Genomic DNA, 17,649 nt, shown 5'->3' with positions numbered 1-17,649 from the left:
CCTAAGGCCCCCTCCACGTCTCCTGGTGTACTGGCCTGTCTCCTGGTAGCGCCTCCAGCCTCTGGACACTCCGCTGACAGACACAGCAAACCTTCTTGCCACAGCTCGCATTGATGTGCCATCCTGGATGAGCTGCACTACCTGAGCAACTTCTGTGGGTTGTAGAGTCTGTCTCATGCTACTACGAGTGTGAAAGCACAACCAACATTCAAAAGTGACCAAAACATCAGCCAGAAAGCATTGGTGTTGAGATGTGGTCTGTGGTCCCCACCTGCAGAACCACTCCTTTATTGAGTGTGTCTTGATAATTGCCAAAAATTTCCATCTATTGTCTATTCCATTTGCACAACAGCATGTGAAATTGATTGTCAATCAGTGTTGCTTCCTAAGTGGACAGTTTGATTTCACAGAAGTTTGATTTACTTTGAGTTATATTCAGTTGTTTGTGTTCCCTTTATTTTTTTGAGCAGTATATATATATATATATATATATATATATATATATATACATATACCAGATATGTCATTTGAATGGCAAGACTTTCATAGTTTGTTTGTTTTCTTTTCAGAAAAATAAGGCCTTCTAGAACAAGCTGGTGCTGCATTTTTTAATATTGGAGATATGGCTATTCATAGTATGGAAAAAGGAGAGTTCTGCAGAGCTACAGATTGGTGAAGGACACTGTTGATGCCACAGATAATTGTAATTAACATTTGCTTGCAAGGGCATCAGCCGGTATATGAATGGCCTTGTACCCGCTGGGGATGACGATGGGAGGATAGATCTGCAGCTGTATGCTAATCTGCCAGCTTCTAAACCATTCGGAAAGGTCAACATATTGAGATTTCCCCAGCTCATTTCCCTCTCACAATACTTATTGATTCAGACCATCTTTTTAGAAGCGTATGGTTTTAATTAGCAATTCATTGTTCGGAGACTTTTCAAACAGTAAATTGGGAAAAAATAAGTGAAACTTTCTCTTTGTTGATGCAATAAGCATATGATATGCAAACTACATGACAATCTCTGACACAAATCTACTCTGCAAGTCTTATGTAGCTTTCACCAACTGTAATTTATCCTTGCATATTAAAGACAAAGGAAAGCAAGAGTGAAAGAATGAGGATAAAGATTATTTTGGGTAGTGAAAACCTGACTTCCGAAGCCAGAAGCGGATCCAGCAAGAAGAAATAAATGGCGTGGCAGGTATAGTGATGCCTGAAAGTTTGTAAACCCTTCAGAATTGTCCATATTTCTGTATAAATGTGACCAAAAACTAAACCAGATTTTTGCACATGTTAGATATGTACATTTAGGACTTCTGTTACAATCTGATGTAGTTTTAGATCAAAAGTATGAGGAAATATGGAAAGTTCTCAAACTTTCAAACGTCACTGTAGTACATGTGCCCAGCAGCTTCATTCAAGTCTAGGACACTAAACACACCAGTGGATAGATGGTAACCTGCTTATGCTGAAGTACCCCCTAAATGATGCACGGCCAAAGTCATCATTTAGCCCAAGCTTTAGTCCTTTCTAAATATTTCTCTTTCCTTTTGAATCTACTTCTGACAAAGGCTCAAAATATTGCGTTAACCGCAGTGGTATTTTTCCATAAGCACTGTTTGTGAAACCATCTTAAGAGAAAATTACCAGATATACAAACAAAAAGGTTCAGTAATGTAGTGAGATTTTGCAATGCCAAGAACTTAAAGTATTACAAAACTCAAATTTGTCAGATTTGCAATGAAAGAGCCAGGACAAGCCATAATATAAACTCTTTTAATATGAACCTATCACCAGTTTTTTGCCTTATAAACAATGCCCATCACCTTTAAAATCATGTAAATGAGGTTCCTACAACCCCATACATATGTCTGAAAAATGTATTATACATGTCCCACGCTGTATGTAAATGGTGTGGTCCGGTCCAATGAGCGAATCCAGATTCTGATCAGCGTCGCCCCGGTCCCTTCAAACGCCACCTCTTCTATCTGTATGGAAGGGGATGACGTCTTGATGTCATCTACACGGTGCTCAAAGTCACGTGCCTGTACAGTGGAATTACAGACCTGCACAGGCGAGCCTCACTCTGCACTACTGCACAGCCAAGGAGCTGGTAAAGTACAAATGAAGCCGCCTGTGCGTTACATGACTTTACGCTGTCGATCTCTAATTCCATTGCAGTGGCACAAGACTTCGAGCACTGTGTAAAGACGTCATCAGATCCAGATACAACAGGCGGAGTTTTAAGGGACTGGGGCAGCGCTGATCGCAGTCTGGATTCACCCATTGGACCAGATCACACAATTCACATGCAGTGCTGGACATGTATAAAACACTTTTTCAGAGGTATGCAGGGGCACCTATCAGGATATAAAGGGGTTGTAGGAACCATATTTACATGATTTTAAAGGTGATGGGCTGGCTTTATAGGGCATAAAACTGGTGACAGGTTCTCTTTAAATACAGCTGATGATCTCAGCTCTTGGTCATTAGACTCTTACATTTACTCATTAAAGCATACTTATATATTTCATTTTATAAATCAGCAAATATAACATATGATAATACATGAAACTTTGTAATATATCTCATTAGGGTAAGGTGGCATCTTCTTCACCTCCCAGCAGGCTGAAGTTCCCTGCTTGATGCTTTCTGTAAATATTCAGAAATATATTCCGTCTGTAAAACGCTTTGGCCCTGTTTACATCTAAGTAGGAGACTCCATCACTAATGCAATAATTTTAATGAGAAAAATATCCCCGCATGCTGGCAAACACAACAATGTTCTGGAGCCTCATGGACCCCACTAATCGGGTCTGTTGAAGGAATAGAAGTAGTATTTGTTGGAATCATGGATCTAGTGGAGCAGTGTGGCTTTCCGTACAAATATAATCCACAATGCATGTGTTACAGTGCCTACAAGTAGTATTCAACCCCCTGCAGATTTAGCTGGTTGACACATGCGGAATTAACTTGGCATTGTGACATTTGTACTGTAGATCAGCCTGGAAGTGGGAAATGCACTGCAGCAAATTTTTTTTTTTTTTTTTTTTTTTTTTTTTAAAAAACATAAAAAGTTAATTCAGAGTGTCATTTATTATTCAACCCCTCAAACCACAAGAATTCTGTTTGGTCTCCCTAAAGTATTAAGAAGCAGTTCAGGCACCAAGAATAATGAGCTTCACATGTGTGGATTAAAGATCTCTTTTGCCAGCCTTTTCTGACTATTTAAGACCCTCCCCAAACTTGTGAACAGCACTCAGACATGGTCAACATGGGAAAGACAAATGAGCATTCCAAGGCCATCAGAGACAAGATCGTGGAGGGTCACAAGGCTGGCAAGGGGTACAAAACCCTTTCCAAGGAGTTGGGCCTACCTGTCTCCACTGTTGGGAGCATCATCCGTAAGTGGAAGGCTTATGGAACTACTGTTAGCCTTCCACGGCCAGGACAGCCTTTTAAAGTGTCCTCCCGTGCCGAGGCCAGGCTTGTCCAAAGAGTCAAGGCTAACCCAAGGACAACAAGGAAGGAGCTCCGGGAAGATCTCATGGCAGTGGGGACAGTGGTTTCAGTCAATACCATAAGTAACGTACTCCACCGCAATGGTCTCCATTCCAGACGAGCCCGTAAGGTACCTTTACTTTCAAAGCGTTATGTCAAGGCTCGTCTACAGTTTGCTCATGATCACTTGGGGGACTCTGAGACAGACTGGTTCAAGGTTCTATGGTCTGATGAGACCAAGATCGAGATCTTTGGTGCCAACCACACACGTGACGTTTGGAGACTGGATGGCACTGCATACGACCCCAAGAATACCATCCCTACAGTCAAGCATGGTGGTGGCAGCATCATGCTGTGGGGCTGTTTCTCTGCCAAGGGGCCTGGCCATCTGGTCCGCATCCATGGGAAGATGGATAGCACGGCCTACCTGGAGATTTTGGCCAAGAACCTCCGCTCCTCCATCAAGGATCTTAAGATGGGTCGTAATTTCATCTTCCAACAAGACAACGACCCAAAGCACACAGCCAAGAAAACCAAGGCCTGGTTCAATAGGGAAAAAGTCAAGGTGTTGGAGTGGCCTAGTCAGTCTCCTGACCTTAACCCAATTGAAAACTTGTGGAAGGAGCTCAAGAATAAAGTCCACATGAGACACCCAAAGAACCTAGATAACTTGGAGAAGATCTGCATGGAGGAGTGGGCCAAGATAACTCCACAGACCTGTGCCGGCCTGATCAGGTCTTATAAAAGACGATTATTAGCTGTAATTGCAAACAAGGGTTATTCCACAAAATATTAAACATAGGGGTTGTATAATAATTGACCCACACTTTTATGTTTAAAATTTAATAACATTCAACTGAGCAACATAACTTTTTGGTTTGTAAGATTTATGCTTCTGTTCATAAAACCTACTCTCGTTTGCAGTTTGAAGGCTCTAACTTATTTGCATCTTATCAAACCAGCTAAATCTGCAGGGGGTTGAATACTACTTGTAGGCACTGTATCTTCAAAGTACTTGAAGGATGTTTAGAGGGCATAGGGGGGGGGTCATGCTGCAATCTCAAGACTCCTGCAGTGAGAGAGGAGGGAGTGCAAGGTACTCTATACTGAGAGGTAGCTCTCTCTTCTTGCTCTAGAAGGGTCACTGGGAACACCTAGAACTTTATTCTCATTTACTTGCTATTTCATATTAAATATGATGTCTATTATAAATTATATGGTGGATATTGTTGTTTTACAACAAACTTCAGAAAAAAATGTAAAAGTGTAGGTTCATAAAAAGTTGTAATTTGACTTAAAGGTTATGGACACTTTGGCACTGTGTTTTTTTATTTGCTTACTATAAAGATAATAAACTTTCATCATTAAACATATACTACCATTTTTCAGCCATAAAGCCTGTGTAACGCCTTCATGTAGCTGGCTGTGCTGCTGCTTTTGGGATAGTTGCCAAAGCAAACTGTTCTTAGCTTCTGTCTGCTAAGGCCTGATTTTATTTTTTTTATTAGTTAAAGCCTGCTTTCTCCTCTCACCTTAGCACAGTATAAAAGAAAGCAGTGGGCAAGGGGAGGAGAATGTGCACAGCAGAACAAGCTTTATTAATGAGGTAAGAGCTACCATTATAGAGTCAGCAGGGAAGTAGAGAAATCACACATACTGTACCAGTGTATGTAATAATGGGGAAGGACCTAGCCTTCCTTTTGCACTGATGTAGTTAAAGGGGGAACTTAGTGCCCTGAACAAGCCCCGAGTGTTTATAGTTTGTTCCTGACATAATTCCTTGTGGGCTGCAGTATTTGTAACCAGCCACAAGATGCCACTGTCCCGGGTGCAGATGTCAGGTTGAGTCTGCCAGCAGTATTGCAGACAGTGAAGTGGTTAAAGGTGTGCGATGACAGCACACAGAGGGTGGGCATATCGGCTTAGTTTCCAGAAGCAGGAAGTGATGAGTCAGTAAGAGTTAGGACAGTGAACCATATGGGCAGCCTGAGTATATGGTGGCTGCTAGGGTAGACGGGAGCTCCATACCCTCAGATAGTGGGATCATCAGTGTAAAGATCTCCCTGCGCAAGAGTCCTGTTAGCCGGCCGGAGAAGCTCAATGGAGGTATTGAGAACCCGGGGCACTTCTAGTCTGCAGGTAGCAGAGGAAGATAAATAGGACTCCAGGCTAAGACATGGAGGAGATATTGGATCCGGAACACTGCTGATATTGCAGAAGAGTCTCTTGGGCTAGATATTAGAGTCACAGAGATGCTTCACCCGAAGAGGGAACCAGGGCTGAAGATGTTGCCAGCGCCTGTGAGGGAGATAATAACCTGTCGGGCCTTATCCATTATATTTGCCTGTAAATATTGTACATATTCCTCTTCCCCAAGTAAAGTCCAAGTTATGGTTAAGAACCTCGTGTCCTCCGAACTTATTGCTGCCCTGGTCCCAGAAGAGAAAAGCCTGGAGACAGCCGTGATCGGATGGTTGGAAGTAAGTGGAGAGCACCACACACACAGCCATACATCAGAGGGAAGACACGTATTGTCTGTAGGGTGCCAGAGCGAGCAGGGGCTACAGAACGCCCACGACTACCTCGCTGAGGCACCTTACATGTATATAGGGTGAAAATAACCCAAGACCAAGTCTACATTTGCTGAAGGGGGAAGGAAGGAAGGAAGGAAGGAAAGAAGGGGGAAGGGAAGTAATGAAGTCATAAGAGGTTACATGCATTAGAAATTGAAACCAGTAGAGTAATGAAGTTGTGCAGGTTCAAGGTTCAAGCAGTGCCCTGGAAGCACAGATATTCAGCATATATTACTGGGAAGGATATACACACATGAGGAGTTGGTTGCAACTTCATATTAGGGGTAAAGCTTCCTGTCTGAAACTTAGTTCAACTGTTTTAACTTAAGGTTAACTAATAAAGTAGGTAAAAAATATTTTTTTCCATGTCAAAAGTGTCCATAACCTTTAAAAATCTAAATCGGTAACAAATGCAACACAAATTGGTAGCTACTGAATGTTAGGCCCTATTGGCCCGTTCAATTTTCATGTACATGTTCTGTTTTTGTTAATTGTTTTTTGTGTGCATGGACAGAACACATATCCATTATAATCTATATCTAATTTTTATCCGGTTTGTGGGTCACACTTGTCTATTCATTATTGTGCTGTCCATTTTTCACTAGCTAATTAATCTTGGGAAACCTCTAGTAGCTTTTTATATAGTAAACAAGGACATATAAACCAAAAATGGATATAAATCAACCTCAACACCATGAAAAACTGTTAGTTTTTTGTGTATGAAAAAAAACCTGGCATAACTCCGAAAGGTGTTTCATAGTTTTTCTGGTCTTTACAATTCTATCATATTTTCAGTTCTGTGATTCAAATCTGTTACATATAAAGTTATATCAGAAATCCAACCTTATTTTAATATGCAAAGGGCCTCACAAAACAGATGCAATCATATATAATACGTACAAAAATAGTCACAGCAATAAAAAAGACACATGATTTTCAACACCTTCTTTATTGTTGTAAAACATGAAAAAGGCCAGTTCTTTATTTATCCATGGGTATCCCCCATCACTGGTTTGGGGTGGACACGGGGGCGGCCACGAGGTTGTCCTCTTCTGCGCAGAGGGCCGACAAGTCGGCTCCCTGCCCAGGTGGGATTTTCGCTGCTACCCCTGGCCATAGTGCTTGGCACAGAAGACCCAGTTCTTGGATCTTGAAGAAAAAATTGAGCAAAAGAACAGGGCAGAGTGGCTGAAACTGAAGAAATGCGTGTCCCTCTTGGACGTGTTAGTCCACCACGAGCCCTTCGAGTAGTAGTTGCAGTGCCACTACATGGTGTTCCCCTACCTTCTGGACCCTGACCTTCTTGAGCAATTGCTCTCTCTTGCCTTCTTTTTCTAAGTTCATCTCGGATATCACCTAGCACACCAAGTAGCTGACGATGAAGCTCCCTATCTCTTGCTCTTTCCTCACGCTGCCGGGTCATTTCTTCTTCTTTTAAAGCCAATTCTTGACGGTATAATTGGTCCCTCAATTTCTCTAGTTGCAAAAGGCGATGAAGACTAGCTCTCCAACGAGCCCTTCTGTCATCTTTAGCACGAGGGCGTCCTAGTCTTCTTGGCATTGTAGCACTAGAGGCCTGGTCACCCTCAGGATACTCAGAAGACAAAAGGGATTCATTACAACTATGTTCACTGCGCTGAGATGAAGCAAGTTGGTGATCTTCTTCCCCATTATTATCTTTTCTGTGGTCTTGCATCAAAGGCCAAACCATTCCTCCAGGCAAAGAACCGATCTCTGTTTGCTGACTACCTCCATCTCTCTCAGACTGTGTAGACTCTGCTGATTCGGGAACCCTGTCAGATGGTGGAATATCTGAGTCACTCTCATCCCCCCAACCTGTGTGTGCTGAAAGATAGCAGAGAGGATCTTCAGTGGAAGAGGCTAATGGACCTGGAGAAACACGCCTAAAAGACTGTTTGATCTGTCTCCCTACAGTGAGAGACACCCGCACTTCCTCCTTTGTTGGGGACCAGTGCTCAAGGTAAGGATTCATAATCATTCCTTGACATCTTCTGCTTTCTAATTCTTGGTCTTCTGTATCTCCTTCTACTGATGTAGTACTATATGTTACTAATGTGCCACTTCTTTGAGGTGGTGACAATGCTGACCTCATAGGGGACCTTTGATTTGGCAGTGATGATGCTGTGGGAATAAAGCAGAAAAATTGGTAAACCATATAGCACAAGGAAGAAGCTCCTATAAAACTAATATCTAGTGCATTGAGCTAACACTAATACCCTGCAAAAATGCCTTATCTAGCCAATGTTTGCGGATTAAGTTTTCGGTCTACTGTTTAGTGAGAGACTTTATGGTTTTATGAAAACAATAAAAAAAAAAGTGTAAAACATTTTGTGTTAGTAAGAGCTCAAAAATATAAAGATTCTGCATGGGGAAATATGTCTGTAATGCAAACAATTAAATGATAACTCTGTAAAAAAATTTTAATTGAGTAAAAGGGATTTTATAACATGCCTTACAAATCCCTTAAATTGCATTTAAGCATACTTGAAGAAAAAGTTCAAAAGCTGTCAAAGGAAATTTTCAACTTTATTTATACCAAAACATATTTAGTTATTTGAACCTACTTTCAAACACGTATTTTAGCAAACCTAGAATTGTGGCCGGCCACAAAATGCGTCTTCTATAATCCTTGATATGATGTGCTTTGCAGTGTACAGACTTTTCCCCATGCAGTTTCTTGGACTGCTCTGCCTTTAGCCCCTGCTGTTGCCTACAGAATCCAGAAAGCATAAAAAACAGGGAGTATGGGCCTCGGCTATGGATTTCAGGGTGCAGGACCTTCAGCAGAAGCTAAAGAAGAGGGTTGCCTGGAGTCGCAGTGCTGGATTGGGTGGCTGGCGTCATGATTGCTACTCTGTGTTGGAGCTGAGAGAAAAATATCCATACAGCTAAATCATTGGTAAGTAGCTATTCTACTGTATTTTAATGTACAGTATGTCTTAAGAAGGGATTGTATCATTAAAAAGGTAATGTTACAGGGTAATGAAGCACCCTTCACTAATCTATCTCATTTAAGCAGGCTACCATAAACGTGCAGTTTATTTCAATATATATTTATTGTGATTAATGTGGTTTTCTTTGAAGGAAACCACTATGGGAAACCTGGCTTTTTTCAGGTAAGAAAACAGTTAAGGTTACAGTCTTCAAAAATCGATTGGGAATTAATCAGCTGATGTACTAATTTTCTTCTGTCTTTGCTAAAACTACAGATATGTCCCTTAGTACAATGCATTATATTGAAGTCTGTTGAGCTTACCTGGATCAGCTTTGATGCCTTCCAGCTCACCCACCATCCTGCACAACATGCAAGAAAGGAGGACCCTTCCCTCTTACTGGGATGGGGGGTTATGAGCATGGTGGCCCCTCCTGGCAGCCCTGATCGGGAAGCTCCTCTTTAAATCTTGCCGAAGGTCCAGGCACCCAATGTCGTGTGTTGAGACTCTTGGTACGTCATGCATAGCCGAGGCCGCTGGATCTGTGTCCACAGCTGGGGCTCTCTTGATATTTATTAGATGGGGGTTACCATTTTAAATTATACTGAGGGTAATGGAGCTTTTAAATAATAACTGTTTATTTAACAGGCATTGTTAAACAGGGGCAAATGATCACTTGGACAATTAGTAAGGAATTACTACGCATTTCATCTCAAGTTGAACAAATGTTTCTTTCTGTAGCTGTAACCATTCATTCAAGTTTATGTATGCTATCGGGAGGGACAAGAACATTCTATTGACTGATCTGTGTGCTACAAGTGTGGTGTGTATATTTGGTATATAATTCACCCAGCATTTATGATGAACAGTCATACTGCACATTGCACTACAGAAACAAAACAGTTTTAATCAAGATACAACCAAGCTCAAATAAGTTCTAAAAGTTACCAAGTGACTCATGTAAACTTGACTACAGTTGCATAGTTGTGCAATAAAAATTAACATCTTCACTTCAACCTCCCAGTGTAAAGTTTAGAATGCAAATACACAACATACAAATTTCTTTGAGTACTTTCAGGTTTCTCACAGAATTAAAAATATATATCCATTGATAAGTTACCTCTAGCACACATATAGATCAAGATTTTCTAAATTTATAAGTAGGTTGTTAATAATGATCTACAAAAGCCCCTTTTCTAGCTATACAAGCCAGGTTTTAGCTGACAGCCTCCATGTATAATTTTTTTGAATTGTTCAGGCACAGTTGCAATATACAGTAATACACTGAGTTGTATGTAATCTTGTGGACTGCAGTTGTCATTCATTAACAGTAACAAGACAAAAAGTCTCTGAGTAGCCCAGGCCTTAGGGCAGAGACAGACTGCCGTATAACTCGTGCGAGGATCACACTGCACTGAAGGGACTGGCCAGCACCTCTCCAGTCCAGAGCATGACAGCATGATGTATTTCTATGTAGCTGTCAAGCTCAGGTTAGGAGAGGGGCCGACCAGTATGAGGTTTACGATGCAATCCTCTCACGAGAAATTCCGCAGTCTGTCTCTGCCCTTAGGCCCTTTGGCTGCGACATAGGCTGCGGGGCCAAAGATCACTTGGCAACACTTCTACAACACAGCACAATGCAGGTGAGAGGGCTTGCCTCCTAGGGTACAGTGACCACCCTAAGCAAGTTGCAAAAAATCCAGCTGAGTCCAACTTTGTGACTTGCCAGTCATGATCCCCATACCCTGGGGTTCAAAGCGTGACCATATTGCGTTACGATGTAGCAGCTGCACACAGCAATCTTTTGGCTGCGTGACCTGTGTCATGGCCAAAGTAGCCGCCTGGCCCTCGCCTTATTGTTACCATGTGTAAAACAACGCAATTTAAGATACAATTTAACTTTCAGTTTTACATGCAAACGCGTCTGAAAAGAACACAGCATTGAGCCACCAAACAACATAGGTGGGGCAAATAAAGGAAATTTGTACTGTTATTGTGCAACAAATACAACGGGTTGATGAAAGTACAAAGATACTGGAACCGAGAACACTTAGTCTACATGAAAATGCCACATACACAAGTCAAAGTTACCCTGGGAGTAGATTTTACACAACTTATAGTTTACCCAGTACTACCACTTAAATAAAAAAAATGTTCACAAATGTCACCTTCCATCAAACTGCAGAAAAACTGTTCTAGTAGAAGATGAAGTAGAGGTTATTTTGCCATTGAGTGATATGGAAAAGGAGAATATATCCCTGTATAAGAAAGTTTTGTCACATGATAGCTACGTGATAGCACCTGCGGTTGCTGTAATGAAGACCATGTTGGTTTTGGCTGAATTGTATTTTTCAAATCCTCACTTGACCGAAAAATACAGATGTTATTAAAGGGGTATTCCCATCTCCAAGATCCTAACCCAATATGTCGTAGGTGTAATAATATTAATATTAGCAAATACTTACAATTAGAAATGTAGTATGATTTTTCTAATTCTCTGTGTCACTTATCTTTTGTGCAGGCATTGCAGGCCCTTAGGTATCCATGGTTACGACCATCGATATAGTGAGTTAGCTCATTGCTGATGGCCGTAACCATGGATACCTAAGGTCCTGCAATGCCCTGCACATGAGGAAAGAGACAACGAAAAAATGGAAAACTATACTACATTTCTAATTGAAGGTATTTGCTAATATTATTATTATTACACCTACTACATATTGGGATAGGATATTGGAGATGGGAATACCCCTTTAAGTCAAGAACATACAGTATATTTACAGATGTTGTAATGTAACATCTACTAATATGAGTTCTTGACAGTTCCCTTCTGTTTTGTTATAAACAATCATATTGCAGCACGCCAACTCTCTCTTTCAATAATAGCAATTGAATTTGTTCCTACAGATACTAGCAAATTGATTCCAATCATTTAGTTTTTTTTACTGCAAAGTAGACTTCTACCGATAATCTTCATTTCAAAACTAATAATGTATCAGTGGTTAGAAGTATAAAACATAAACTACTGAAACTCCTCCTTCAACAATAAGTGTGTTCAGGAAATGAAAACCTGAAATGAAAAAATGTTGGTCTCCTCTTTTCTTTGATTTCTCCTCCCCTTCCACTCTCGAACAAAATCATGGGGATCTCCACAAATAAACTATGGTGGGAGATGGACCCCATAGCAGTTGCTAGGCCCACTATTTTGCAAATTACACGGCTTCTTTTGTTAATTCTATTCTATTGAATTTTGGGCCAAACGGTCCAAGTGTACAAAAACTAAGACAAAGATTACCACTTAAGAAATTGAAAACAGAAGATCCTTTAAAAATTCTATTTGTGCAATCATGAATTCCTAATACAGATTAATATCAGGCATGCTTCCCCTGTCACTCGCTATCCTCACGACTCCCACAATCTAATTTACACACTGTTTGAAATTCATTGAAGTGCAGGCAAGAGGAAAAATAGCCAGGAACAGGAGTCTGTATGACAATGTCATCTGTTAGGAAGTGATATCTGTGATACAGTATGCAAGTGGGAAGCTTCTCAGTCATTACTGTAAACTTTCAGAGTCCAGACTTGATGGCCAGTTCATCGTGGATCATTGTAAAAATACTCTAAAATTACTCGTTGGTAACATATTATTTGGCTTTCCATGTATGTTCACATTGTTAATTACTGTAGCATATTTTTTCATCATTACAGCAGCAGGATGTTGCCATTATGTTGAAACCTTTTATTGATTTATAAAGTAATATATGCTGTAGATGCTGGCTTTCAAAAATGGAATCACTTCTTGGTACAGAAATATCACTAGATGTAAGATAAAGAAAGCTGCTATTGTTTGAAAAGATGTAAATAGAAATCCCTTCACAATATTCTGATTAGAGATCAGTCTTACAATTGATAGATTCATTTGTCAGAAAGTTGAAGCAGTTGATTTATAAATGACTGACTGAGGCCACTGGGTTTCGAACTGTAGATTTGATATTGCTTTGGTGTCCAAGAAGTACTCTTATATCTCTCTGCACATCTCAATGACTCATGGGGCTGCCTGATTTACAAAATCCATTTCCAAATACCGTATTATGGAACAGTGAATTGTGGTGGGGACAATTCTACTGGACGGAGTGGAGAACACTTACAAGGAGAATCCATCTTTATGATAATCCCAGGACATCCATTTATTACATTGATTTTCCATATTAACAGGATTTGTTCAATATTACTTTTTGCATGCAGTGATGCTACTGGAAAACTGAACATATGCTGTCAACTACAGATAATCGTTGATTACGCGTGGATTTTTCCATTAAAGGGGTTGTCTTGAGCTGTCTATAGTGTCCAGCTCATTGCCTATCTTACTGGCCACCCTGCCGTCTATGAGTCGTTGGTTACCTAGGTAAGGAATATGCGCCACTTGCAGGCTCTATGCTTTAGAGTTTGCTTCTAGCGCTTTGAAGCTGGCCGGATCACTGGATCTGTTAGGCCTCAGAGCCCATGTGCTTGTCCCTTTCTGCATCAACAAAGCTTGCTCTACTAGCTGCATAGGAGAGCGACAGTTCGGGCTAGCAGAGTTTTCACGTCACTGGTCCAAACTGTCAATCTTAGGAGCTTACCGCCACGGGCAAAGCAGGAAGCCGGGGAGTGGCCGGTGCCCTCCTGAAAATAGGACATTATTAACTACCCTTTATGCTCTTTAAAGATTTATAGATATGACTATGATATAACAAGCTGGTCAGAAAAGGGAAATTTTATTTATCACAATATATTCCATAGATTTTCGAATGGAAAAATAACTTGTATTGTGAGAATTATTGTGTATTTGTATAGCATTTATTTGTATGGGTCTGCATGAAAGTATTTTTATAAACTGATATACCAAGTATTATTGCCTTTTAAAAGTAAACCATATTTTGACCCTCTACATTTTTTACTTTTTTTTTTTTAGAGTTAAAGGAAGTCTTACTTGCAGTAGATGAAGTGGAAGCTGAATATAAGTGTTATCTGAACAAATGATACTCCTTAATGTTACATGCGAATTTCAGCAGCCCACAATATCAATGTTATGGATGATATGTATGTACAGGGACTCAATAACTCTGAAATTGATGTATTCCGGTATAAGACCAAAGATAGTTAGTTTCAAGAAGTCAGAGATGGATTTGATGTTGCTTTATATCTGTCCTGAAACAGAGCCTGTAGGTGTTTCATGCAAAGAATATTTTATATCCATCCTGAAACAGTCTCTATATGTGTTGCAGTGCATGAGCCATGATTACCCTTGCTAAGTTCTCTTCTTTATGTATCTTGGGAAACATGAATTTTTCATGTAAAAGTATAATTTAGTATGCAGGAATTTCCAGAACACCATATTTTCAGTTGAAACATCTTTAACATCTGTATAATCGTGCAACACGAACCTGTTCTGGGAAGTTTGAGCTCTGTAAAGGCTTTCTCAACCGTGAGAGCTTCAGGAAAGCCAAAAGACTTTATAAAGGATTTTTGGTATTGAAAACTCAATGGCCTTACAATATCAACTGCGGCAAACTCAACATCTTTGACAAATGGACCTGAGCAAAAACAATATCTGTACAGCATTCATCTCACTGTAGCCATAGTGACATTTACATTTCTGTGCCATCCAATGCCTAAGTGTGGTTTTGCATCTCCCTAAATCTTTCTTTTATATTCCAACATTAATATTCAAGGAAGAATGAAAAAATGTACTCGTGTCACTAAAATATATTGTCAACAATAAGCAATATAACACATACATTGCTGAAATACAGTCAGTACAGCAGTTGTCTCCGCAAACAAATTATTTCTAAAATTGTATGGCATACACTTTATGGATATGGATTCCATAAACAATTTGTATCATCTTAATAATTAATAGAAATACACTCAGACTTTCTCAGCTCCCGGAGCAGGGCCTATGGCTTCAGGCTTGCTTCAAGTGGGGTTTCATTTCAAAAAGGGCTTAACCAGTTAAGACTACACTGCTAACATTTACCCACAAGAACCTATGTAATACATCATAACTGTACAACAATTGCTGCAACTAGAATCTAAAGGCTACAGCCTACATCTTGGCATTGTCATAAAGCACAGAACATTTAACCAGGCTTTAGCTCCAATAGTCAGGGAAATTATACAACTTTTAAGGGCTGAATCATTAAGATTATCATTTTGTCCCCTGGAATAAGATGTGGAATAATCATTAAGATGGTACATGCCTTTTAATGTGTTTGGTGCATCTTTCAGCTGCCAGCATAAGATATTTACTCTAGTCATGGACTGGAGTATATTTCTGAAGTAATTTATGCCATCTTTGTAGCATAAATTATAATGAAATTATTGGCTTGTCTTAGCCATGCCCCTCCCTACTTTTCAAAAAGTTGTCAGACCTAACATAAAAACGCAAAAAGGTGCAGATTTTTTTCAACATTTCAAACACTTTTACTTCAAATTAGGCAGCAAAAGGATCAAGCCATGATGATTTATGTAATAATGAGAAGTAAATTTCTGGTGATACTAATAACTGATCACAGTATGTCAACCGCTTTACTATGTGGATCACATATTTTTCTTTTAAAAGCTGTTGCAACTAGTAATCAATTTTCATTAGAATTTGAAGTTTGAGTAGTGAAATGTTCACCTAACTGTAAAGTACAGTTTTGAATGTTTAAATGCGTTCTCCAAGAATGAATAAAATGGTTCCTGTCATGTAATTCAACTTGCAGTCCATCCTAGTTATGTGTCAGGACAGACTGCAGTCTGAAGAAACACTGCTCCAGAGACCCATGTCTCAACTGACAGAGGAGATGCATCATAAGCACACAGAGAAAGACTGTGACAGAAGAAGAATTAAAACTGCTGCTTGAGCACAAATCATTTTTTTCTCCAGCCTTAGTCCTCCATGTGCAGACAGCGGAGGAGAAGATATATTTCTTCTCATGTTACAGCCCTTCTTCTCAGCACATGAAAGCATGTGTGCTTATGATACAGCTCCTCTGTCAGTTACAGATCTCAGGAGATCAGTCACAGATCTTAGGAGCTGTGTTTCTTCAGATTGCTGCAATTCTTCCTGACATGTGACTAGGATAGGCTGCAGTTTGAAACCCTTTAAAGAGAACCTTCCTCCACTTCTGACATGTCTACTTCAGTAAATATTTCTATGTTCCATACAAAAAAACCTGTGGAGCACATTTTTTTATATTCTGCATTGTACTGTTCCTCTGTTATTCCTCCTAGAAATGTATAAATAAATTGACAACCAAGCATTACCATTCCCCTATTCAACTAGATACAGGTGTACACAACCTGCATTCCGCTTTTCCACCTACCCAGGAGGTATCAATTTATTGCAAATTTTCTATTAGTAATAGGAGAGGAACAAATCAGAGTTCTAAGAAAACAAGCTTCTCAATTGTAACTTCAGGATGATTGCTAAAGGAAATCATAAAGTATTTATTAATATGTCAGGGGAGTTAACAGGTTACCTCTTCATGAAAACATTAACTAGATAATGTCAGCTTTATAAATTAGTCCACAAAGAAGGAATTTGATTGGGTGGAATATAGAAACCTTTACAGATAAAGGATATCATTCACTTGCTATCTGTGTGATAAATAATGCAAATATAACTAACCCTAAGTTCAGGTAGTATAGTTAATAATTCTGCTATATAAAAAGAGTACTGTATTTTTATGTGAAATAAAAAAATTACCAATAGGCCCTTTGTAGTTTTTTCCTCAATTTTTATAACCTTTAATTGATTTCTTTAGCAAAAACTGTTTTCTGAAAATGACAACAAGAAACAGCAGCCATTACAGCGCCTACTGTGGATGGCCCATCCTCCTTGAAGAATGAATCTGCCTGGATATACAATAAAACTATACTTCCCCCTTTGTTGCTCATTTCTTGTTGGATCTGATATTTATTATTTTAGTGGAAATAGCTAACTTATCCTAAAAGAGCAATTTCCTGTCATATACTCGAAGGAAAAAACAACTCAATGGTGAAATTGCTCTTTGACAATATTGCAATATTGTAACAAATTACTGTGTCAAAACAAAGATATTTCATATACATAGTTTGCAGCTACTTTTTACATATGTCTGGTTACAATTACATATTAATATGCAACAGCCTTCACTTACATAAACCACTTTGTAATATATGCTATTAGAGAAGTGTGTGTCCACTAATTAAAAATGACTCAGTGGGCATATCTCCTATGCTCGTATATCAAATAGTAGACCTCTATTGCTGGGCTCCTGGCAGATACTGAGGCCTCTAGTGGGAAAAGAGGTCCAAACATCAAGTGCTGGGTCCATCTTCTACTACTTTGAAGCTATGTAATGGTAGTGTCCAGCATGTACAGTCATGGCTGAAAGTGTTGGCAGGCACCATTCAAATTGTTCCAGAAAATGAAGTATTTCTCCTAGAAAATTATGGCAATTACACATGTTTTTATACACATGTTTATTCCCTTTGTGTGTATTGGAACAACACAAAAAAACTGAGAAAAAAATGCAAATTGGACATAATTACACACAAAACCCCCAAAATGGTCTGGAGAAAATTGTTGGCACCTTGACCATCTA

At 39.6% G+C, this 17,649-nt stretch overlaps 1 protein-coding gene across 7 annotated transcripts in view; it reads right to left on the bottom strand.

The window, feature by feature from the left end:
• DLGAP3 (DLG associated protein 3) overlaps nucleotides 1-17,649 on the bottom strand; it is a 726,679-nt gene that overhangs the window by 174,142 nt on the left and 534,888 nt on the right. The window contains exon 8 of one of the 7 annotated variants that reach the window (XM_073666013.1): nucleotides 7,013-8,222. The exons of the other annotated variants lie outside the window; for them this stretch is intronic. Coding sequence (XP_073522114.1) covers nucleotides 7,066-8,222 — 1,157 coding nt within the window. The 3' untranslated portion in view covers nucleotides 7,013-7,065. Of the gene's footprint in view, nucleotides 1-7,012; nucleotides 8,223-17,649 lie in introns of those variants that run through there. 7 annotated transcript variants of the gene reach the window in all.

The sequence above is a fragment of the Phyllobates terribilis genome, unplaced genomic scaffold, assembly GCF_046119375.1.
Source record: "Phyllobates terribilis strain yellow unplaced genomic scaffold, ASM4611937v1 Scaffold_2__4_contigs__length_985480577, whole genome shotgun sequence".
Taxonomy (NCBI): domain Eukaryota; kingdom Metazoa; phylum Chordata; class Amphibia; order Anura; family Dendrobatidae; genus Phyllobates; species Phyllobates terribilis.
This window is presented reverse-complemented; position numbering and strand designations above follow the sequence as displayed.